Source organism: Hoplias malabaricus, chromosome 3 (assembly GCF_029633855.1).
Source record: "Hoplias malabaricus isolate fHopMal1 chromosome 3, fHopMal1.hap1, whole genome shotgun sequence".
Taxonomy (NCBI): Eukaryota; Metazoa; Chordata; class Actinopteri; order Characiformes; family Erythrinidae; genus Hoplias; species Hoplias malabaricus.
The window spans coordinates 40,037,272-40,062,874 of NC_089802.1; the positions used below are offsets into that span (position 1 = coordinate 40,037,272).

General features: G+C 46.9%; 1 protein-coding gene across 1 annotated transcript in view; it reads right to left on the reverse strand.

Moving 5' to 3' along the window:
• cntn4 (contactin 4) overlaps positions 1 to 25,603 on the reverse strand; it is a 239,177-nt gene that overhangs the window by 191,804 nt on the left and 21,770 nt on the right. Inside the window, exon 2 of the mRNA XM_066663326.1 lies at positions 3,959 to 4,100. Coding sequence (XP_066519423.1) covers positions 3,959 to 4,013 — 55 coding nt within the window. The 5' untranslated portion in view covers positions 4,014 to 4,100. The remainder of the gene's footprint in view (positions 1 to 3,958; positions 4,101 to 25,603) is intronic.

Below are 25,603 nucleotides of genomic sequence, written 5' to 3' on the forward strand. Positions count from 1 at the left end.
GTGTAACCGAGGGACGATGTAAGATATAATATATAGTATACAATGCTTCCCACTAACTACCGCTGAGTCTCCTGCTGAGGCTGAACAAGTTGGAGATTTGATGTTTACAAATTTGAAGCCCAGGGACTACACTGGGTTTTCACAGCTTTGGGGAAAGCAGCCTCGGAAGAAGATGTGTTCGGAAACTCTCAAAATTAAAATCAACGATAACAAATGTGTTCATTAAACACCTGCGTCTGCGACATGGCTTCAAACATATAGTGGTCTGCATCTACAGTGGTCTGTGGTGAGGGGAAAGTCTGAGATCTTTCACATTTACAGTGGGTAAATGATTTGACAGGTCTGGACTCTTATTTAAGCTGCCAAGGTCCTCTCACCCTGCCGAACCTGTCCAGAAATCACAGAGTTTCAGCTGGATGTCTCAGTGGAGGCTTCGTCTTCTCCCTGAAGGAGTTTGGGAGCGAGTTTCTTCTCCTGGTGAAATGCTGTCCCAGGAGCAAATTCAAAACTAACCTTGGATTAAACAAACATCACAGTCGGTTCTAATAATAAAATATTAAAGGGGACATATTATAAAAACAATAAGTCTCTTACTCTGTGAATGTCTCCAACAGTGTGAGAATCTGGAGTCCACCAACCCACACACTGTGAAACAAGACCCACCCAGTCAGTTTTCTGTGTGCTGCCCAAATCAGAAAACACAGGATAAAACGAGTCGTTCTGATTCTTCTCCGCTTCTGACATCAAATGCAGAGACATTAGAAAGGTCCCGCCCCCTCGTCTGAGTCTGTCCAATCACAGCGCAGGACCCGCATTTATGTGAGAACACAAAGACAAGGTTAAACGCAGCAAAACAGACACAACAAGCACGGAGAAATAAGAGCACTGAGTAAAAATGGTGAAAACGAGAACGGAGAAGAAAGAGAACCGAGAGAAAACGGCTAAAAACCAGAGCTTCTGCTCCTCGCTCCTCACTGCTGTGCGCTCGGGGTCGGGGTGAACAGAGAGCGGCTCATTATCATTTAAAGGAACAGGCGCTGAAAGCGGGGGTTCTGAACAGGGCTGTTTACACAGGGGGAGAACACTGCTGTGGGGTTTGATCCTTGTGGTGTTTTGACCAAAGCAGGTCACAGGCATTTCATTAAGACCCAGAACTGCCCCCCCCCCCCCACCCACACACACACACACACTTTTTATTTTTTAAATGCCCTTCAGGCCACTATTGTGAATAAAAATTTGTTCTTGGTTAAATGAAATATATTTTTAAAAAGAGAGTATATGTCTATTTTAATGTATCATATTGAAATTTTGTGTTTCTCTGGCACTTTCTTTTACAGCGATATGTGATTGTGTCTGTGAAATATTTACGGACATGGTTACGCTGTGCGAGAATGACCCGGCTAGTTGGTGGGCAGGGCCAAACTCAGAGGAAAATAAGAGGCAAGTGAGGAATTAGGATGCAGAATGGGTCTCAGGGAAAGTGAGTGTGTCTGTGTGTGTGGTAATGGTATGCTAAAAGGGCAACCGTGTGTGTGTGCGTGTGTGTTTTGGTGAGTGTGTGTGGAGTAGACAGTGAGTGCTGTCACTGTGTGTGTTCCCAGGAACAAAGAAAGACATCTTGCAGAGGACGGAGATCACTGCAGCCACCTTTTGGCATTCAGAGCAGCCTCTCTACCTCTCCGTCCCCACCCCCTCTCCCTCTCTCCCTCTCTCTTTCTTCAGGTAGCTCAACCTTTCCTGTCAGTCCCACAGTCCGTGTTTAGAGGAGGAACGAGACCGAAGTGACTGGTGCCGCCCACCGCTAACTGAAGTAAACAGAGACGGAGGCAGTGCAGCTCTGTTCCTGAGCACCATGCACAGCCTGTGTCTCCAGCACCGGTTTCTGAACCTAGGCAGTGGGCCTTGTTCCGACTAGATTTGTTTATCTGAGGGATGTCTGTGAAACCTCAGACCCCACCCCCCCCCCCCCACCCCCAACACTCAGCCAAAGTCTGTACACAGCCACAAATGCTATCCCTGGAAGTAAAATCACCTTAAGTTAAGTTAATATTGCTAATACTCCTCAGTCTCCCGGGGACAGCCTTGGTCTAAATGTTAGAGAAGTGGACTTCACATGGAGGCAAGGAAGAAACAGCTCTGTCTCGTCCCTCAACATCCACAGCTGAAGTGCCTTTGAGCAACCCCAACTGCTCCCAGGCTCCAGAGTCGGTGCATATGTGTGTGTGTTTAATGCACAGGCACAACGTCATCACACTGACTGACTGGACTCAGGAGGTCTTTACAGCAATAGTAGGCAATGTTTTTAACCTTAAAATTACAGCTTCAAAGTCGCTGTGATTCTCAACTGACCTTTAATAGTAAGAACAGAACCTCTGTCATTGCTACTCCAGGCTCAGCACTGCAGAAACTTCACTATGTAACTCTGGGAAGAGGGTAGGAAACACCCCTACATTCCGGGATCATGCTTTAATAGTGAATTACACTCTGCAGTTGTAGGGGGAGCCCAGGAGCAAAATTACCAGAACTTACCTAGTGTTACTTTAATATCTCAGGGACATATGGGCTTGTGTGATGGTGGAGAGATTGTGGCTGACCTACGCACCCAGAGAGCACAGTCAGTGTCTCGGACTCCTGGCCTTGGACGGTCGAGGATTGACCCGGTGAGCCCCTGATTTTAAAACGAATGCTCAGACCACTCAGGAGCCCCCAGGCATTTGGGTGGTTGTCTCAGTCCTGGGATGTTCACCTGGTCTCCATCACCCACTATGATAAACATGACAGGTGTGGAGTGTGTACGCCTCAGGTGTCAGCTCTAATGTGACACACACACACACACACAGACACACACACACACACAGATCAAACCAGTGTCACTGTGTGTTTACAGCAGCAGGACTCTGTTCACAGTGAGTGAAGAGAGACAGGAGAAAAGTGGATCAGCACTGATTACACATCTGTAACCACATGGCTCTGACCTCACCACTGTCCACTGCTGCATCCTCCACAGTCTCCTTCAAATCACACCACACTCCATCAGAAGGAGCCTGGAGGGAGATAGCTCTCAGCAAAGCAGCCTCCAGGTAAAAATCATACAACCCCCCTCTTATTAATGAAGACATCAGTCAGCAAAACAGCACTGAGAGACCACCACAGGGGGGAGGGGGGAGAGAGCGAGAGAGAGAGAGAGAGAGAGAGAGAGAGAGAGAGATAGAAGCAATTAGTGAGAGGGTGAGTGTGAGAGAGAGAGAGACAATGAGTGTGAGAGAGAGAGAGTGTGAGAGAATGAGTGAGAGAGAGAGTGAGAGACAATGAGAGAGAGTGAGTGTGAGAGAGAGAGAGAGAGAGAGAGAATGAGAGAGAGTGAGTGTGAGAGAGAGAGACAATGAGTGAGAGTGAAAGAGTGAGAGAGGTGCATTAAAGGTTCCCTTCATGTAGCATTAAAGGTGCAGTCAGCGTTGTCTTTTGGAACCTGAACTCCACACTCTTTGTAATTCATCAGTGAGTTTTATAATACGTCAGTGTGGTATGAGCCCAGCATTTCTTTTCCTTCCGTTATTAAAGTTCACACTCTCTAAATTAATATTTTTCATTTTCACTTCTTTATCTCTCCGCTCTATCTCCTCATTTACATTCAAAACAATTCTCCCGCCGGCAGACGACAGTCTTTCTACGCGTCGGCCCCCTGTTATTTACTCTAGCAGGTCCCTTCCTATTAAACAACTCGCTCAACTCCATTACTTGTATCTTAATGGAAAATATATATGTATATGTGTGATTAATGCTCGCCAATGGCTGCGTTTTTCACCGGTCGCTTCTGGTCTCGGTCGCAGCTCCTTGCGCAGCAACCTGCCCTAAATACATACGAATCAGGAGGCAGACTTCACAAAGTGTCGCTGGAGCGCATGCATCAAAATATATATATATATATAGAGAGAGAGTTCTTAATAAGATACTTTACCTGCGAGGCTCCCCATGAACGACTGCAGCAGCAGCAGTTTCCATAGCAACGTCATCTTTGCTTTCCAAGGGGTCAAAGTCTCGAGACTCGCATCCGATCACGTACGTTAGGAATCCCCTCCGATCTGGCTCCGCGCTTCACTCTGTCCAAAACAAGATGGAAATGGAGATTTGAGGCGAAGGGAAAGTGGCTGAAGATACGGCGCCTGGGAAACTTTCAGCTCCATCTCAGAGTCATTTCTCAGTCCACCGCCCTTCAACCCACAGAACTGCACTGACATTCCTCACACTCTGAGAGACACAGAGGGACTCCTGACTGCTGTTACATCATTTATTCATTCATTCATTCATTCATTCATCGTCTGTAAGCATTACATTCTGATCGGGGTGGGGGTGGGACAAGATCCTACGCAGGATCACTGGCAGGAACACACCCTGGACAGAGCTCCACACACTCACACAGTCACTCAGTAAAACACACACACAAACACACACACAAACACACACACCCGGGGGCAGTGTCGTACACTCACCCAGTCACTCACTAAAACACACACTCACACACACACACACACACACACATACACACACACACACACACACACATACACATACATACCTGGGGACAGTGTCATACACTCACCCAGTCACTCACTAAAACACACACACACCTAGGGACAGTGCCATACACTCACCCAGTCACTTAAACACATGGGGACAGTGTCATACACTCACTCAGTCACTCACTAACACACACACACACAGACACACACACACATACCTGGGGGCAGTGTCATACGCTCACCCAGTCACTTAGTCAAACGTACACACTCACACCTGAAGACATTTTCACACACTCACTGCTAATGCACCTACCAACATATGTAAACCCACACAGACACAAAGAGAACACACCAAACACCTCACAGACTGTGACCCGAGGAGAGGACCCTGCGGCTGTGTGACAGCACTGTATTCATACAGCACTCTGATCACTGAGTGACTCATGTAGACTCTGAGGTTTTTACCTCTTCTCTTTACTTTATTTCTGTACATTTACATTTTCTGTAAAACCTTTGAACGAATGATTAATTTTTTCCATTTTGTATATGTGTGTGTGTGTGTGTGTTAATGCACTCCATCATAAAACCCCCAGCTCTGTGGACAACAGCAACATACAGACAGTAAACATATTCAGATCTGTGAACTGGAGCCTCTGCTTCAGCACAGCACCATCCCCACGGCCCCTGGGAGCTCGGGGAGGTGGGAGATGGCCTGCAGACGTTTGTTGTGAGCGAGAGGAGGGGAAGCAAACTGTGTTTTTCTCCATAGAGGAGCTCCCAGGGGCATCTCCATGGAATCAGTGCCCAAACTCACAGCCTCACAGTGTGTGTGAGACACGGAGAAACTCTTTGACAGCCGCAAGCCCTTTGACACAGCAGAACACAAAGCAAACCGCGTGGAGGTGGAGGAAATCAATGGCATGTGCCGTACACTCCCAGAGTCCCCTGAAAGAACTAAGAGGAGCAGCACATTTTAAGTCCTATCTCGCCTTTGCCCTTCGGTTTTAGCAGAGACTAAATGCGAGCAGGCGCTGCAAAGTAGTGAGCAGTACGTTTTAAAGGGAGCATATTATCAAAGAAAATCACTTGTTCAGTGCATGAGCTCATTAAAGCAAGCACACCAACCCACACATGGTGAAACAAGACCTACCAGTCAGTTTCTGTGTTCTGCCCAAGACAGAAAACACAGGATAAAACGAGCCGTTCTGATTCTGCTCCACTTCTGATGTCAAGTGCAGAGACTTTAGAAAGGCTCTGCCCCCTCGTCTGAGTCTGTCCAATCACAGCGTAGGACCGCATTTATGTGAGAACACAAAGACGAGGTTAAACTCAGCAAAACAGACACAACGTGCGCGGAGAAATAAGAGCACTGAGTAAAAACGGGAATGGAGGAAAAATAGAACCGAGCAAAAACAGCTAAAAACCAGAGCTTCTGCTCCTCGCTCCTCACTGCTGTGCGCTCGGGGTCGGGGTGAACAGAGAGCGGCTCATTATCATTTAAAGGAACAGGTGCTGAAAGCGGGCGTTCTGAACAGGGCTGTTTACACAGGGAGAGAATGCTGCTGTGGCGTTTGATCCTTGTGGTGTTTTGACCAAATCAGTTCACAGACATTCCATAAAGATCCAGAACAGTGTTCCACTGTGGAGAAGAGGGATAATTTTTCCACATTAAATCCATCGTGTGATAGAATTTAGAACGTATTTCTCAGTAAAAACAGCACCACAACATTCCAAATAAAAACCACCTACTGTGGTCAAAAGTGTCTTGAATGCAAAGCAATGGATAGCACCCCCTTGTGGTGCGGTTTCTACAGGGGAGTGAAAATGTGCAGATGTGATTGATTGAGTAAATGCCTCACATTTTGTAAAAGAACATTGTTAAAATTTGGGTTTTCAAAAAAGAAATTCATTTTTATATCACTCTGCTGCAAAAAATGGAGAGGGGAAGAGAGGGAATGTGTTCCAACTATCCTCGTACATTTGAGCAGTTTCTGCATTGAGTAAAGGTACATTTGAGCAGTTTCTGCATTGCTGAGGCCGAAGTTGCAATGAGAGAGGCCTTGTTCTCTGTATCACAGGTCACTAGAGCATCACAATAATATTGAAGATGTAATTTTAAGGTGAAAATATTGTGTAGTGTTCCTTTAAAGTCCATTTTTAGGACTTTACCTGGTGTAATAATCCTTTAAGGTTTTCATGACATGAGTGGGTGGTGGAATCATTCGTAAATGGGTTGCAGTTGCAGAGTTGGGCCGCATGCTCAACAAATTATATTCTACATTCACTCGTTCATTAATTGTCTGTAACCCTTATCCAGTTCAGGGTCACGGTGGGTCCGGAGCCTACCAGGAATCATGGGTGCAAGGCAGGAACACACCCTGGAGGGGGCGCCAGTCCTTCACAGGACAACACACACTCACACATTCACTCACACACTCAAACCTACAGACACTTTGAGTCAGCAATCCACCTACCAACGTGTGTTTTTGGAGTGCAGGGGGAAACCGGAGCACCTGGAGGAAACCCTCGTAGACACAGGGAGAACACACCACACTCCTCACAGACAGTCACCCGGAGGAAACCCACGCAGACACAGGGAGAACCCACAACCTCCAGGTCCCTGCTGCACCACCGTGCCACCCTATATTCCACATGCTAAGCCATTTGATTTTGGATGTGAGGACATGCGTAAAAGATAGAAGAGTAGTAAACTGGCTGTTGCCCTGGTAACACCAACATTCAATTGAAATGACTTCTTTCAACACTAAATTTGCTTAGTTTGAGTGCGATGAATTCTAAAAGTGGGTCTTTACGTAAAGAGTAAATAAACTATAAACGTTGTTATCCCAGTCTCTTTTCTCGACTGTGGACACACACTTTAAGGCCCGTTATTACCGTGAAAGAGAACTCCTCTCCCTCTCTCTCCCCGTCTCTAGTCATCTCTCCTCAATAGGAACATACCGTAGAGAGCCCCACAGACCACACAGAGTGCAGTTAGCCCCAGAGGCAACTCACAAGCAGCTCACTACACTCTCTTCCTGTTGCTCCTGCATCCTGCTGTCTGTAGGATGAGCTGGGTCCTTGTGGTCTGCAGGGTTCTCCACATCCTTCACTGGAGAAGAAGAAACAACCTAGGGCCAAAGACACACCTGTCTGTTGAAAAAGCAGGTCCTAATGTGAGACCAGTAGAGATCCAGGGAGTTAAAACGTTCTTGACACAAAGACGTTATTATATAAAGCTATAGTGGTCCCACCATTGGTAGGGCGTCAGTTTTGGAAAGTTTTAGACATTTCTTTTGATAAGTGCCCTGTGAAGGACTGGCGCCCCCTCCAGGGTGTGTTCCTGCTGTGTGCGCCCACTGACTCTGGGTAGGATCCGGATCCACCGCGACCCTGAACAGCATCAGTCATGTTTATTTATGTTTTACATTGTAGGTTTATGACGTAAACATTTCGTTATTTAGGGAGTGAGGAGCTGTTGGAGTTTAAGCCAGAGACAGACACATTGTGTGATGTCAGCATTTCGGAAAAGGTCAGTTTTCCTCGTCCACACGAGAACACAAATAAACTCAGTTTTCATGGATCTAAAAAAACATTTTCCTGTGGACGGGAGGCCAAAGCACAAACAAAAACCTTCGTAAAAAAATCCTGATCCATGTGGACGGGGTCTAATTTTTATGTGGGTGAATGCAAGCAGATTCTCGCACCTATGCCCCGGCACCTAGTGTAAAGCCCCCTGCAGAAGAGGAGAGAAGGCTGAGAGAAGGGGCTGGTGGTACTAGGGTATCACGAGCGTTCAGACATGTTTCCTGGAAGAATGAACACCCTTGAAGACTGCAATCTCTCGTCCCGGTGGGTGAGCGCGCATTGCCCCAGGCTAGAACCAGCGCCGTCGGCAAGCGCTAACGAGGTGTGAATGAATCATGAAGGAGGGAAAACATATAGCTGCTTCCTATTACCGCTGTGTTTAACCACTCTGACCGAGCCTGGCGGACCCCACACTGCCCTGTCAGAACCAGGATTCTACAAACACAGCTCTGCGCTCAGGTCGGACACTGGGGTGGGCTCGCTTTCTTCTCTTAGCTCACATGTGTCAGGGGTCTTTGGAAAGATCAAAGAGTAGGAGGCAGCTTCAGTTGGAGTAGGTTTTCAGGAGCACCATGGAAGAGTCCTGATTCCCTGCATGTTTTATCTCTTTTAATCACTCATTCATTCATCTTCTGTAAACACTTCATCATTATCAGACTGGCATTAGGTTGAGATCTGACACCGATTCACTGGGAAAACACCCAGTTTCACACAATCACCCATTCACTCACACACTCACCCTGTCACACACACACACTCACACCTGTGGACAGTTTCACACACTCACACACTTACCTGTGGACAGTTTCATACACTCGCCCAGTCACTCACACACTCACCAAGTCACTCACACACTCACCCAGTCACTCACACACTCACCCAGGCACTCACACACTCACCCAGGCACTCACACACTCACACCTGTGGAGAGTTTCAAACACTCACCCAGTCACTCACACACTCACACCTGTGGAGAGTTTCAAACACTCACCCAGTCACTCACACACTCACACCTGTGGAGAGTTTCAAACACTCACCCAGTCACTCACACACTCACACCTGTGGACAGTTTCACACACTCACCCAGTCACTCACACACTCACACCTGTGAACAGTTTCAAACACTCACCCAGTCACTCACACACTCACCCAGTCACTCACACACTCACTCCTGTGGAGAGTTTCACACACTCACCCAGTCACTCACACACTCACACCTGTGAACAGTTTCACACACTCACCCAGTCACTCACACACTCACACCTGTGGAGAGTTTCACACACTCACTCAGTCACTCACACACTCACACCTGTGAACAGTTTCACACACTCACCCAGTCACTCACACACTCACCCAATCACTCACACACTCACACCTGTGGAGAGTTTCAAACACTCACCCAGTCACTCACACCTGTGGACAGTTTCACACACTCACCTAGTCACTCACACACTCACACCTGTGGACAGTTTCACACACTCACCTAGTCACTCACACCCTTTCAGCACAACCAAGTGCAGTTTACAGAGCAGGAGAATTAGCCATTCAGTGCTAACGAGAGGACAGGGGAGAGAAGGTGTTATGTGAGAGGTCAGGTTTAAGACCCCCAGTATTCATCACTCTTAAGTACAAGCTCTTCAGCATCCTTGCGTTGAGCAGGCGGCTTCAAAGCCATTGCCCGGGCTCCCTGGTCTTTGAAGCTCACTGCAGAATGAAGTAGTGGCTCTGGTTTGAAGAACCTGCTGCTTACAGACGATGTAGAAGATCCTGGATCAGGGCTTCGACGTTCCTGGGAGGGTCCTGCTTGTAGACACAGCAAGTTCCTTCACATTCATGGCCACTTTTAAAAAGTTTGAACAGTAACTGTGAAAAGCACTGTGTGTCCACACTGCAGCTGCACATGAGACTACGATCACTGTGAATGGGGATAGACTTTGCTTGGAGAGGTATAAAGCTACCAACATATGGCTAAGCGACACTGCTGGAGTGAGAAAAACCCACAAACTGAAAATACACCCCGCCGACAGCGTCCTGTGTCACTGATGAAGGACTAGAGGACGACCGACACACACTGTGCAGTGACAGATAAGCTACTGTCTCTGACTTTACATCTACAAGGTGGACCAACGAGGGAGGAGTGTCTCACAGAGTGGACAGTGAGTGGACACAGGGTTTAAAAACTCCAGCAGCACTGCTGTGTCTGATCCACTCTACACCAGCACAACACACACTAACACACCACCACCACACCAGTGTCACTGCAGCGCTGAGAATGATCCACCACCACATCACACCTGCTCTGTGGGGGTCCTGAGCGCTGAAGAACGGGGGGAAAGGGGGGTAGCAAAGTATGCAGAGCAACAGATGGACAAAAGAGTGTAATTGTAGAACTACAAAGAGCTCCTGTGTGGTCAGTGGAGCTGAGAAATCGGGAACAAGGGGATGTCTACGGTTGTGGGGAAAGGTAGTTCCCTCTGCGTTGTTTACATTCAGAATCTCTGTGTGTTTTAAGGTGGAACGGTAAGTTTGAGAAGAAAAATAAAGCTTATTTTTTTTTTATTTTACTATTTGAATTACCACCGAAACTCATTTTTTAACTTGTGTTGTTTAGTTTTGTAGCAACCGTGTATGGAATTTTGATTGCAGTTGTGAATGTCGCCTTACATAACATTGAAAATGCCATAGGTGTTTTTTTTTTTTTTTTTTTCTTTTAATTGTTGTATCACCTTCATTGCCCAGACTGGATGGCTGGCTTCTGCCTCAGACCTCAGAAATCTTATATATCAAATTATATTAATAATACACTCTGAAAATACTCTGTTTCAACAACAAAAATGACTGAACAGAACACGAAGAGTTCAGCTCTACTCCCATTCCTATATCCACTGTGCTTTAGCGGTAGAACTACTACAATATCCAGACGGTGTGGCGGCATGTTTGGTGCAGTTTGATCAGATACATTGATCAAGCTAAATATTTTATGAATACGTTATTGATAAATCTAGATATAGATGGAGCTCCTATAAATGTATGACACAGCAGACTGTTGGACACCAGCGTCAGGTCTTGTCTTAAAAAGAATAATAATACCTGGGTCCCTCCTTTGCTTTACAGTCTCTTGATACTTTGACTCTTCTAGCGAGGCATTACAGAGCAAACTAAAACATTTGCAGTGAGGATTTGATGGCATTCAGCAATGAGAGCGTCGGGGAGGTCAGGTGCTGATTCGTTCTGGATCACAAACACCACTCAACTGCATCCCAAAGATCCGGGATCAAGCTTCATCACTCCTCTTGCCTACATTTAACATTCAGCACGGTGAGCTCAGGCTCATGTGCAGCTGCTCCACAGCTGTCCATTCAAATGTAAAACAAGCATCCTCCTTTGGCCAGTTTGGCCACAAAGAAGCGGGAGTCTGAATGAGCCATAACACACTCCTGATGGGCACGTCCCTAACACTCAGACTTACTCACGCAGAGATCAGACCCGTCCACGTTAGTCAGACACAGAAACACACTCAATTACGAGGCTCTCCCCACAGCCACGACTCCTCCTCAGACTACAGAGCCCTTTTCTCACGGCAGTCTCTGACATTTCTCTTCTTGCTCTCTCTCCTGTCGGCTCACTGTGGAGCCAGCTGCATAAATCTTTGCAACCCTCCCCCACCTCCCCCATGGCCCATTTACATCTGTCTTCCCCCAGTCGCGGGTTCAGAACCAAACGGTCCACAGATTCCCCTTCTCTGGCAGCGAGGAACAGGAGGAATCTCTTACACAGAGCTCAGGAGAATGGAAAGGCTGGAGTGCCTATGTAATGACTGTCTGCTAAGGCACAGAAGCTCTATTGTGAGTATTTATCTAGTATAGTACCTTTATAGGAGAAGGAAAAAAAAAACTTTTTAGCAACGATTAGTTTAGTAACGATTAATCGTTTAGTAACGATTTAGCATTTCTATTGGTCCATTCATGTTGTTCTTTGGACAGTGATGATGTGTTCATTATGCGTTAATTACCTGTAAAAACAGACATTAGTGATATAACTGTGAAAAAACAAACAAACAAACAAAAAAATAAAAAAAGCCAGATATTAAACTCACATGGTTTTCCACTGATCCCAGACACAGTCAAACAGCCAAGACGTGTGGAATTCTAATGTTGCTTCCTTATCTAAGAACAGTGGTTCCCAAAGTGGTGTCCCACCCACTATGGGCCTGCAGCAAGGCAAATGAATGAGGCATGTTTGAGCACTGTGTGTCTAAGGGGGGTGGGTGGACTCAAAAATATTCATATCTACAAATGGGGGGCGCTGCAGAACATTTTTAAAAAGCACTGGTTCAGAACAAAGGCTGAGAGGCTAATGGCGCTAAAAAAACACTAGATGTCAATAGTCACCCAAAGAATTTCTTAATAAATGTACACATCCAGGTCTTAATAAAGGTGTCAGGGACTTCATTCTAACTTATGTCCAGAGGTGTGAGTGTGTGAGTGACTGGGTGTTTGTGTGAGAGATTGGGTGAGTGTGTGTGAGAGACTGGGTGAGTGTGTGAGTGACTGAGTGAGTGTGTGAGTGACTGGGTGAGTGTGGGAGTGACTGGGTGAGTGTGTGAGAGACTGGGTGAGTGACTGGGTGAGTGTGTGAGAGGCTGGGTGAATGTGTGAGTGACTGGGCGAGTGTGTGAGAGACTGGGTGAGTGTGGGAGAGACTGGGTGAGTGACTGGGTGAGTGTGGGAGAGACTGGGTGAGTGACTGGGTGAGTGTGTAAGAGACTGGGTGAGTGACTGGGTGAGAGTGTGAGAGACTGGGTGAGTGTGGGTGTGTGAGAGACTGGGTGAGTGTGTGTGACTTGGTGAGTGTGTGAGAGACTGGGTGAGTGACTGGGTGAGTGTGTGAGAGACTGGGTGAGTGTGGGAGTGACTGGGTGAGTGTGTGAGAGACTGGGTGAGTGTGGGAGTGACTGGGTGAGTGTGTGAGAGACTGGGTGAGTGTGTGAGAGACTGGGTGAGTGTGGGAGTGACTGGGTGAGTGTGTGAGGGACTGGGTGAGTGTGTGAGGGACTGGGTGAGTGTGTGTGACTGGGTGAGTGTGTGAGAGACTGGGTGAATGACTGAGTGAGTGTGTAAGAGACTGGGTGAGTGACTGGGTGAGTGTGTGAGAGAATGGGTGTGTGTAAGAGACTGGGTGAGTGTGTGAGAGACTGGGTGAGTGTGTGAGAGACTGGGTGGAGAGTGTGAGAGACTGGGTGAGTGACTGGGTGAGTGTGTGAGAGACTGGGTGAGTGACTGGGTGAGAGACTGGGTGAGTGACTGGGTGAATGACTAGGTGAGTGTGTGAGATCAAGGTTGCTATTTAAAGTGCTGATCATAGCCCTGAGACGCTGTGTAGTCCTGAGTAGCTGTGTATTCATTTCTCCGCACAAGTACACACTGGTAAAAACTGTCTGAGCCAGACTGGATGAGTGTGTGAGAGGCTGGGTGAATGTGTGAGTGACTGGGCGAGTGTGTGAGAGACTGGGTGAGTGTGTGAGAGATTGGGTGAGTGTGTAAGAGGCAGAGTGAGTGACTGGGTGAATGTCTGGGTGAGTGTGTGAGAGACTAGGTGAATGACAGGGTGAGTGTGTGGGTGAGTGTGTGAGAGACTGGGTGAGTGAATGGGTGAGTGTTTGAGAGTCTGGGTGAGTGTGTGAGAGACTGGGTGAGTGTGGGAGAGACTGGGTGAGTGACTGGATGAGTGTGTGAGAGACTGGGTGAGTGTGTGAAAGACTGGGTGAGTGACTGGGTGAGTGTGTGAGAGGCTGGGTGAATGTGTGAGTGACTGGGCGAGTGTGTGAGAGACTGGGTGAGTGTGTGAGAGATTGGGTGAGTGTGTAAGAGACAGAGTGAGTGACTGGGTGAGTGTCTGGGTGAGTGTGTGAGAGACTGGGTGAGAGTGTGAGAGACTGGGTGAATGACAGGTTGAGTGTGTGGGTGAGTGTGTGAGAGACTGGGTGAGTGAATGGGTGAGTGTTTGAGAGTCTGGGTGAGTGTGTGAGAGACTGGGTGAGTGTGGGAGAGACTGGGTGAGTGTGTGAGAGACTGGGTGAGTGTGGGAGAGACTGGGTGAGTGTGGGAGAGATTGGGTGAGTGTGTGAGAGACTGGGTGAGTGTGTGAAAGACTGGGTGAGTGTGAGAGAGACTGGGTGAGTGTGGGAGAGACTGGGTGAGTGACTGGGTGAGTGTGAGAGAGACTGGGTGAGTGTGGGAGAGACTGGGTGAGTGACTGGGTGAGTGTGGGAGAGACTGGGTGAGTGACTGGGTGAGTGTGTAAGAGACTGGGTGAGTGACTGGGTGAGAGTGTGAGAGACTGGGTGAGTGTGGGTGTGTGAGAGACTGGGTGAGTGTGGGAGTGACTGGGTGAGTGACTGGGTGAGTGTGGGAGAGACTGGGTGAGTGACTGGGTGAGTGAATGGGTGAGTGTGTGAGAGACTGGATGAGTGTGTGAGAGACTGGATGAGTGTGTGAGAGACTGGGTGAGTGTGTGAGAGACTGGGTGAGTGTGGGAGTGACTGGGTGAGTGTGTGAGAGACTGGGTGAGTGTGTGAGAGACTGGGTGAGTGTGGGAGTGACTGGGTGAGTGTGTGAGGGACTGGGTGAGTGTGTGAGGGACTGGGTGAGTGTGTGTGACTGGGTGAGTGTGTGAGAGACTGGGTGAATGACTGAGTGAGTGTGTAAGAGACTGGGTGAGTGACTGGGTGAGTGTGTGAGAGAATGGGTGTGTGTAAGAGACTGGGTGAGTGTGTGAGAGACTGGGTGAGTGTGTGAGAGACTGGGTGGAGAGTGTGAGAGACTGGGTGAGTGACTGGGTGAGTGTGTGAGAGACTGGGTGAGTGACTGGGTGAGAGACTGGGTGAGTGACTGGGTGAATGACTAGGTGAGTGTGTGAGATCAAGGTTGCTATTTAAAGTGCTGATCATAGCCCTGAGACGCTGTGTAGTCCTGAGTAGCTGTGTATTCATTTCTCCGCACAAGTACACACTGGTAAAAACTGTCTGAGCCAGACTGCCACCTGCCTCCGCGGAGCTCTGGGCATTTGATGCGTGAACAGACAGTTTGCAAAAGGACTTATCTCTCAGCTTCAACAATTAGGAGTGGTGTTATTTCGCAGGAGGACACCTCCTACTTATTCAACACCCCCTAAAGCGTCTCTCCAGTGCCAGATTAATACTGAGTCCATTAGGGTCTTTGCTCTCTCTCTCTCTCTCTCTCTCTCTCTCTCTCTCTCTCTCTCTCTCTCTCTCTCTCTCTCTCCTGGTTCTGCTCGGCTCTGGGCTCATTAATTGTGTACAAGAGCAGTGGGACCCAAGTTCACCCAGCTTTCACTGCCAGACACTCTAAAGGACTCGTCCAATAAGAGGAGAATTAAAGCCTTGGGATCTAGGTATGTGCTAATGGGGTGGTTATATTAAGCAGGAACAATCATAAAAACAATCAAAAAACAAAGTACAAGAACAATCAGGCTACATTTGACAATAAACATGACACACTTTCCTCTTCTCCACAAAAGAAAACACATCTCTGGTTCTTAAAGAAACATCTATGAAACATCTGTGGCCTGTTTTGGTGAAAATCCCACAAGGAACAAACCCCACAGCAGCATTCTCCCCCTGTGTAAACAGCCCTGTTCAGAACGCCCACTTTCAGCACCTGTTCCTTTAAATGATAACAGCAGTGAGGAGCGAGGAGCAGAAGCTCTGGTTTTTAGCCGTTTTTGCTTGGTCCTTCTTCTCTGTTTTCATTTTCAGTTTTACTCAGTGCTCTTATTTCTCTTATTTGTGTCTGATTTGTTGCACTCAACATTGTCTTTGCGTTCTTACATAAACATGGATCCAGCACTGTGATTGGACTGACTCGGACAGGGGGCGGGACAATTCTAAAGTCTCTGCACTTGATGTAGGAAGCAGAGCAGAATCAGAACAACTCATTTTATCCCATGTGTAACAGTCACTTTAAGAGACTTTGGGTTAATTGATTGTGCACTGCAATGTAGGGGGGAGGGGGAGTTAAGAGAATAACAAAAGGAAGCACACTGCTGGTTAGCACTGGGTTGTAGCTTGTTTCGCTTTGCCTTCTGCAGCTATCCTGGATTGTACTGAATGGAATGGTGTGTGGGTGCTCCTAAGCCCAATAAATGGTCTCCCTCGCATCACACTGGATGTCTTCTGTGTTTCTCTATGTAGCGCTGAGCAACTAGATCGACCATCCATAACTCCCTCCACGTGAGCATCCGACCAACCACGCTGTTCATCACACGTGTATGAAAACTGACTGTTTAACAGTGTGTGGGTTGGTAGGCTCACATAAATGAGCACTGGCACTGAACAAGGGATATCGTAAACTCCCTTAAAGCATATCAGTCATGTTCACTTCTCCTTGTTTATACACTACTCTTTGTTTTGTGTTCTGCTCCAGTGTCGATCCGAGGAGCATGGGGTTTCTATTTTGAGTCTTGGTTCCATTCAGAGTTTCTACCTCATGCTCTGAGGGAGCTTTCATGGCCACTGATTCCTCGGCGGCACTCACTTGGAGCCAGGACCCTGCGTTGTGTAAAGCTGCACTGTGAAAACACCAGCTGTAAAAAGCGCTTTGGAAATAAATTTGAATGGAAATTGCATTAAAGCCCCCAAGCAGTGGACTCTGGAGCAGTGGAACAGTGTCCTCTGGAGTGATGGAGCTCTGTCCAATATCCCTGGATTGAGCTGTAATGGCTTTGTGATTTAGAACTGACCAACAACGACCAGCAGAACTCACAGCCCTCGGATCAGAAGCAGGAGGACAGAAGGTGTGTCCTTGTACGGTGTATTTTTTGCCGTATCACAGCTCTAATTGGTTACAACGACATGTTGATCTAAACTTCTGACCAAACTGAGATGAAGGAGACTGTTATTATAAAGAGAACTACACTGTGGAACAAATTCAGCGCTTGTTAAACTCATCTACTATCGACTATTCCATGAAAAGCCTTTTAACCAAAGGAATATCAAAGTGATCTTCTGGGAAAACATTAGTGACCCCGGTGTGGTAGCAGTGGTGGATTCTCCTTTCACGGAGGTCAGAAGATAACTACACCGTTTATGCCACGTCCACGGGGCTCATCAGAGGAACCCAGCCCTCTGCCACCAGCCTTAATTGGCAGCCGAGTCTGAGCCATGATAATAATCCAGGCCATGGCGCTCACTATTGATCCTGATCCAGAAGTGCTGCTTCACTCAGACCAGACGAGTGGATCAAAGAGCGTCTACACTGAGGCCTTTTCCTGAGATTTCTCTCAAGGGTCTATTACAGGGATGTCTCTACCAGTTTAAAGACAAAACCAAACAGTCATGTGTACAGTATAGGCCCTGAAAGAGCAAACCCTGGGTCAGTCCTGGGTCTTTATGGAATGTCTGTGATCTGGTTTGGTCTAAATACCTCAAAGATCAACCCCCACAGCAGTGTTCTCCCCCTGTGTAAACAGCCCTGTACAGAACGCCCGCTTTCAGCACCTGTTCCTTTAAATGATAATGAGCCGCTCGCTGTTCACCCCGACCCCAAGCGCACAGCAGTGAGGAGCGAGGAGCAGAAGCTCTGGTTTTAAGTCGTTTTCGCTTCTTTTCGATTATCTTTCTTCTCTGTTCTCGATTTCTCTGTGATTTATTCAGTGCTCTTATTTCTCCGTGCTCATTGTGTCTTTTTTGCTGCGTTTAACCTTGTCTTTGTGCTCTCACATAAATGCAGGTCCAGCGCTGTGACTGGACAGACTCAGACGAGGGAGCGGGGCGATTCTACAGTCTCTGCACCTGATGTTTTATACCATGTTTCTGACTTAAGCAGCACACAGAAAACTGGGTGGTCTTGTTTCACAGTGTGTGGGTTGGTGGACTCCTGATCTTCATGGTAAGATGCTAATTAATGAAAGGAGCAGCTGTGGTCTATGGCTAGAGGAGCAGACTTGGGACTGGTAGATCGCTGATTCAAACTGGTGAAATGATCCACAGGTGTGTGTGTGTGTGTGTCCTGTGATGGACTGGTGTTCTGTCCAGTGTGTGTCCCTGTCTTGTGCCTGATGACCCTGAGAAGGCTCTGGACCTGCCACAACCCTAATCAGGATGAAGTGCTTAAAGAAGATGAGTGAGTGAATGTCTGTTCTCGTGCACGGTGTCTGCTTTTATAAACTTATTCTTTATAAACTTTATCTCATCTTAATATTTTTCCAGCAGGAGTCTCGACTATGTTTAAGAACACTTTCTCTGTTGGAGATGATGAGAACAGGACGTGACGGTCAGATACCCAACACTGTAACACTCTGACCTGCCCATGAACCCTGTTTCAGATTCGTTTCATATCAAATAAGCCCAGTGACAGCATTCAGACATCGCGTAACTGGAGAAGACAGTAGATAAAGCGGCAGAAACAGCCCCTTGTCTCACGGTGGTCTGCATTTTACCGCTCCGTCACTGTTCATCAAAATAAATAAACCCAGCCTTCTGTGGGAATGATGTGTTTTGGAACTGCTGATGTCATTATGTGACACACTCCAGAGCGCTGCATTGGTTAATACACACACACACACACACACACACACACACACACACACACACAATCTCCTCTGTGCAAAACACAGCCTTGAGTGAAGAGACGCTCACATCAGTGAAAACTGGCAATACACTCATTGTCCATTCTCTCAGAACTTTGTAGTTCTACAATTACTGTTGCTCTGCATACTTTGTTAGGCTACTTACTAACCTCATTCAATAGTAAGGACCCCCATGGGACCCCCACAGAGCAGGTATGATGTGGTGGTGGAACATGCTCAGTGCTGCAGTGACACTGATGTCATTAATCAGTATTAAACACAGTGGTGATACAAGGTTTTGTTCTGACAGCGATGAGTTAATGCTGTGGTGTTTGTCACAGGTTGAGGAGTTAAGGGGCTGCGTGGGGCTCCGGGGCATGCAGAGTAGTTCCCAAGATGATAAAAATGTCCTGTTGTTGTAGTGGTAGTGTGTAGATCAGTTCAGCAGTGTGTGGTGTGTGTTGTGTTGTAGTGTAATAGTTGTGTTGTTTGTGGTATTGGTTTGTGTATGGGGTGGTGACATGTTGTGAAGGGTCTCCACTGTCCCTGTGCAGCTCCTTCATACACTGAGATGCATTAAAAGTGATAAAGGATTTTTCATTGTCTTGTTAAGTTGTTTTTATTTTCTCCCCATCAATGATTGGAGTTAATGTTGGTCCCCACAAAGTGAGTGAAACCTGGTACACACACACACACACACACACACACACATTAAAGAGTCACCATCCTTTGAAGGTGCTGCAGGCAATGAATGAAACACAAAGGTGGAACGACTTAAAAACGTCTGGCCTCATAACTCCCTATACACGGCCTCACACGGCTCTCTCTCTCTCTCTCTCTCTCTCTCTCTCTCTCTCTCTCTCTCTCTCTCTCTCTCTCTCTCTCTCTCTTCTCTCTCTCTCTCTGCTCCCTTTTTTCATCAGCTCTATTTCTTTCTCTTTTGTCTAGCTCTGCTCCCTCGTGCTCTCTTTCTCCCCCCCCCCCTCTCTCTCTCTCTCTCTCTCTCTCTCTCTCTCTCTCTCTCTCTCAGGCTCAGCTCTTTGTGTTGGTGTAACCTTCATGGCTCAGGCACTCCCTGTCTCTGCAAATCCTGTTATAATGTCTGCTGAGAAAACGAGTGAGCGGGCGAGTGAATGAGCGAGTGAGAAACAGAGACAGAAAGAGAGAGCGAGAGAGAGAGAGAGAGAGAGAGAGAGAGAGAGAGAGAGAGAGAGAGTCGCCTTGGTACGACTTATTGTATAATCACTGTAATGAACACAGGACCAGAGCGGAGAGAGGCTTAAGATCCACTGTCAAACGCTGCAGTCAGATCTCTCTCTCTCTCTCTCTCTCTCTCTCTCTCTCTCTCTCTCATGATCAGAATATTAATGGGATGATAAAAACACAGTGTTACTGGACTCACAAATGCTGTGCACAAATAATACCCAAAGACATAGAAATCACTATCAAGGTTCAATAAAGCAGTTGGACATTTTTACAGTCATTTATGAAGCAATGATTTTCTAATAATCTTGTACTGCTTGTCTTTATTATGGTGATGCAAGTTTGTTGTAACACTAGCTGTAGCTGCTTTACAGAGTGGCAGTGAAAGGACTGGGGATATGTGTCAAGGGGCTACCACAGATCCAGCCCCATGGAGCTCTGAAACTCGGGTGGGAACAGGGAGGCCTTGCCCTTAAGCGAGGGAACGCCTCTCAAATCCCGAGAGACAGCCGCATTGGTCCGAACAGAGTTTGCTCCCCTGGTTGAACATCGCTTCACATTTCTGAGTCGGCCGCTGCCTCTGGTCTCTGGAGAGTGCAGCATTCGGGTTGAAGAGGGCGTGACGTGCTCCTTCACTTGAAGGAACACTAGGTAAGATTTGGAATTATTGCTCTTGGGCTCCCCCTACAGTCGCAGAGTGTAACTGACTTTTACAGCACTGCTCTGAAATCCAGGTGGAGGGTGGGGAGTGGGGAGTGTTTTTTCTACCATCCTTCAAAAGTTACATAGTGTAGTTTCTGCAGTGCTGAGCCAGGAGTGGCAACAACAGGGGCTCTGGTCTCGCTGTTACAGCTCAGTGGAGCATCACGATGATTTTAAAGCTGTAGTTTTATGGCAAAATTCTACCTAAGTGTTAAGATTAAACCACCAATTCCTTCAGGTCGGTGTTTCTCCTCCTCAGAGGAAACCCTTTCGATATTCTGACTTTATGAGTTCCTCAGGGTCTGGGGGGAAGGGGAGGGGCTAGTGCAGGCAAACCAACAGTCCACTAACCCACTGGATGTGAGAACAGCATCACAATCAAACCATTTTAAGGCTACGTATCTCAAGCGTTATTTTGGTGAAATCAAATATATTGATTAAATATATTTCTAAAAATTCTGAAGCTTACAATCAGAGTGTGTTAATTCATTACAGCATCCTGGTTTTGTCTGTGACAAACAAAAATGTTCAAAATATCTCAAGCCAAAGCCAAGTGCAAACCCCACATGGTCAGGATGTCAGATTAAAAGTGTGAGTTTGCAGTCAGTGTTTCAGAAGCTTTACTACAAACCAGGATCTCACACGGACAGCTGAGAAATGCCAATAGACTGGGCTCAGCGCAGCACAATGCAGCAACAACAAGCCCAGAGAAAGGACAGTTGTGTGTACCCCCGCTGACCGGCTTTGGGGGCTGAGGTCACGGTGCAAGGCGGCGATGTTTGTGCACAGCACTGGCATCAATACGAGGTCAACACAGAGTCAGGGCGAATTGATCAGGCTCCTTTTCAACCCATCCAGTCTGAATAAGACCCACAAAATACCAAGAGCCTGTTTGACAGCAGCTCTTTGGCATGTGAGCTTCGCCGCGTACAAAGCGAAGAAACCTTGGCCGTCGGACTGTCACTATCGATTACATTAGTAACACTGTGGACGGCTAAACATCCTCCAGCATTTCTCCTGAAATGAAGGGTATTAACTGGACATGTGTCTGCTCTTTGCTGCAGTAACAGCTTCTGCTCTGCTGGAACATTGCTGTGAGGGACTGATGGCAGCCATGACACCACCAGTGAGGTCAGATTCTGGATAACACCTCAATCCAGAGAATTACTCCAGAGCACACAGTTCCACTGTTCCAGTGCTGAAGGGTTTTATAGCCCTCTACCAGACTCAAATGAACATGACACATATGCAGCTGCTTCAAAGCCTCCAATTTCATTTCACTGTATCTACATGTGGTTGCTAATGTGCTGCCCAGTGTGTGCTATGGTGTTGCTAAAGTGTTTATTTATGGTAGCACTGGTATCCCGAATGGTTGCTAGGATGGTATCTGTGGTACTTCGGGTGGTTATTAAGGTGTTCATTAGTGGTTGCCTTGGTATCCCTAAGGTGTTGCTAAAGTGTTTCTTATGGATTGCACTAGGGATTCCTGGTGGTTGCTAAGGGGGCAGCCTTGGCCTAATGGTTAGAGGACCAGGCTTGGTAACGGAAGGTTGCCGAGTCGATCCCCAGGACTGGCGGGTACATTCACGGTTGAAATGCCCTTGAGCGCAAGGAACTGAAATGAGCCAGGCGCTCTGGGTGTGTGTTCACATCCCCTAGTGCACTTTCGTGTGTGTGTGTGTGTGTGTTAACTGTCACAGACGGTTTAAATGCCGAAGACACATTTTGTTGTACGTTGCACAATGACAAATAATTGCACATTTAAAATGTTGGTTGCTATGGTATTTTGGGTGTTTTCTACAGTGGTGCTCCGTGGGTGCTATTGTGTTGCTTAGGCTTTTCTTGTTGAATGCATTGGTGTCCTTGAAGGCTGCTTTGGTGGTTGCTATGGTATTTTTAGGTGGTTATTCTGTTGTCCTCAGTGGTTGATAAAGCATTGTGTCATGTACATAAGGTGTTTCTTGGTGATTGACATATTTGTCCCATGTGGTTGCTGTGGTATTTGATATGTTTGCAAAGGCGTTGCTAAGTGAGAACTATGGTGTTGTTAAGGTGTTTTATGCTGGTTGCTTGAGTATCCCAGGTGGTTTCTAGGTAGTTGCTATGGTGTTTCATGTGGTACCTAAGGTGTTGCTCAGTGGGTGCCATGGTGCTGATATGGTGTATATTCTTTGTTGGTATGTTATTCCAGATCGTTGCTAGAGTATTTGTTTTAAGACTGCTGTGGGACTTCATGAGTTTTCAAAGGTGTCCCAAGCAGGGACTATTGGATTGCTAGGTATGTTCCCAGGTTGTTGCTAGAGTGTTGTCAAGTGGTTGCTATGGTACACCATGTGCTTGGTTGGCTAGTAGTAGTGTATCTGCATCACTGTGAAAACTGCACAAAGGTTTGTAGCCTATTCATTCATATGGTAAAAATTTGGTATTCAATCAGCCGTTACACAGAAACCAACCACCAATCAAAAAGCTCTATACCAGGATGGATCACACTATCAGACCAAACAACCTGCAGCTGGAAGACTGTTGCAATCTTGAATGCTGCAGTTTGAGTTAGCCACCAAATAGTAGGCGGAATATTAATTCCAATTGGGTAATGGTATAGTTATTGTGCATATAATAGCAGTAAGTGGCCTTTTTAAAATTTAAATATTCATCAGTGCTCACCAGTGAGTAGAAGGTGAAATTAAGTTTTTTATTATTATTATAAAAACTCATCCATCACAAAGGTCCATTAATCAATTCTTTTTTTTTTAATCCAATTAAACTGAGTCAACCTGCACCTCCACTTCACCCGGCTCCCACAGAGTAGCCCAGGCAATCCCATAAATCAGCTTCAGGAGCATGATGTCACACCGAGACTTCAGCTCAGGGTCAAGGACAGGTCAGTAAACACACCCAGGCCTTTAAAAGCACTTATTGTTGTGCTCAGGCTAATAAACAGAGTGGTTAAAGACGCACTGTGCTACTTTAGGCCTCTGTAAATAAACACCACCGTGAGCTGACATCACTCTGGAGCTGTTAAAGGAGCAGGGGAGAAAATAAACAACAAACTGCCATCGACAGTGGAAACACCTCCAAAATGACATACACCTTCATGTCACAGCTGAAGTGAGAACTGTCCACTGACAAAAAAAAACATCCAGCTGACAGCGTCCTGTGTCACTGATGAAGGACTAGAGGACGAGTGACACACACTGTGCAGCGACAGATGAGCTACTGTCTCTGACTTTACATCTACAAGGTGGACCAACGAGGGAGGAGTGTCTCACAGAGTGGACAGAAGGTTTAAGAACTCCAGCAGCACTGCTGTGTCTGATCCACTCGCACCAGCACAACACACACTAACACACCACCACCACGTCAGTGTCACTGCAGCGCTGAGAATGATCCACCACCACATCACACCTGCTCTGTTGGGGTCCTGAATGCTGACAATAATTTTTCCATTGGTCGTTGTCACAGTCTCGCTGTCTGGTCAAAGCCTTGCTCTAAATATTCTCCAGGAATTCTCCAGAGCGAGGAGCTGCTGTGCGTCTGGCTCTGCGAGAAAGCCGTCCGACTCCTGATGAGCAAGGCCCTGAAAGAGCCGGCCTTGTTCCTGAGAGACGAGTGGATGAGGGAGCACTGCCCTTTTGCCCATACTAATGCACCCACTGCTTTCCGCAGCTCCTCGGCTCCTTGTTAGCCCGGCTGCGAGACCTTTGGAAACACTATACGTGCTGTTTAACGGAGCACTTTGGGAGACCTCCATTAAGCAAAAAATGACTGCTGCTGCCGCTGCGGCGGGCTGAACGAGGCTCCGCTCCGCAGCCGCAATTTCGTTGAGTAAATATCCTTGGATAATGTTTTTGTTACGGTTACAAGCCGTGTACAGACTCGCTGTGTCTGCAGCGTGCTGCCTGTGCTCCTAATTGTACAGTACCTTCAAAAGGGCAGGCTTTATATATAGAACTACTGCATTTCACACACATACACTGCATTTCACACACATATCTCATATCTGTGAAAAGTGGGGACATTACACAAACTATTTTCATATACACTTTTCTACTTACTACTACTTGCTTGACCCTAACCCAAACCTCAACCTTAAACCAGCCTTAAATGATGTCTTCACCTTAAAATGTAATGATTACATTGTGGGGACCAGCTGGGAGGCCTCTGAATGTGAGTGTGTGAATAGGTTTTTGTTCCCACAATGTGATATAGTCCTAGTACACACACACACACACACACAATGTATGTGTATGTATATATATATATATATATACATACACATATATATATAAACACATGTCACGTATGTTTCCTGGAATTGTGGGGACATTACGCTGACTACACTACACTATTCGATTCATGGAGACATTTTCATAATACAACCTTAAAATATGGGTCGACTTTAAAATGCAACTGGTTATTCTGAGAATATAAACAGATTGTGGTCCCTACATTGCAAGTAAAACCTGGGACACACACACACACACACACACACACAACACACACACATATATGCACATACACACACACTTGCTTTTCAGCAAGATAGTGGCCTACTTCCATCCAAGCACCTGTCCATTATTTAGCCGCCCCAGGGGCATTGCTTTCCTAAATGTCACTTTTGCATGGCTTGCCCAAATATAAATAGTAGCCACATTATGCAGCTTTTTTTCATTCTCTCCACTTTGCTTGCAAGTCACTTCACAGCAGCATCAATCCAGGGGGGGTGACGTTGGCACAGGGATGCATCTTTTTTAACTGGACAGCCAAGCATTATGTCTCATCTGGTGTTTTCCTGGAGACCACTGCTGACCACTTGAGTTAGTGCTACAAGCGAACAGGTGCCTTATCCTTTACCCAGTGATCGTGACCAAGGTTGTGAGAACTACTTTATTGCCCATTGGTTTCATTCATTCATTTATTCATTCATTATCTGTAAGCTCTTATCCAGTTCAGGGTTGCGGTGTGTCCAGAGCCTACCTGGAATCATTGGGCGAAGGGCAGGA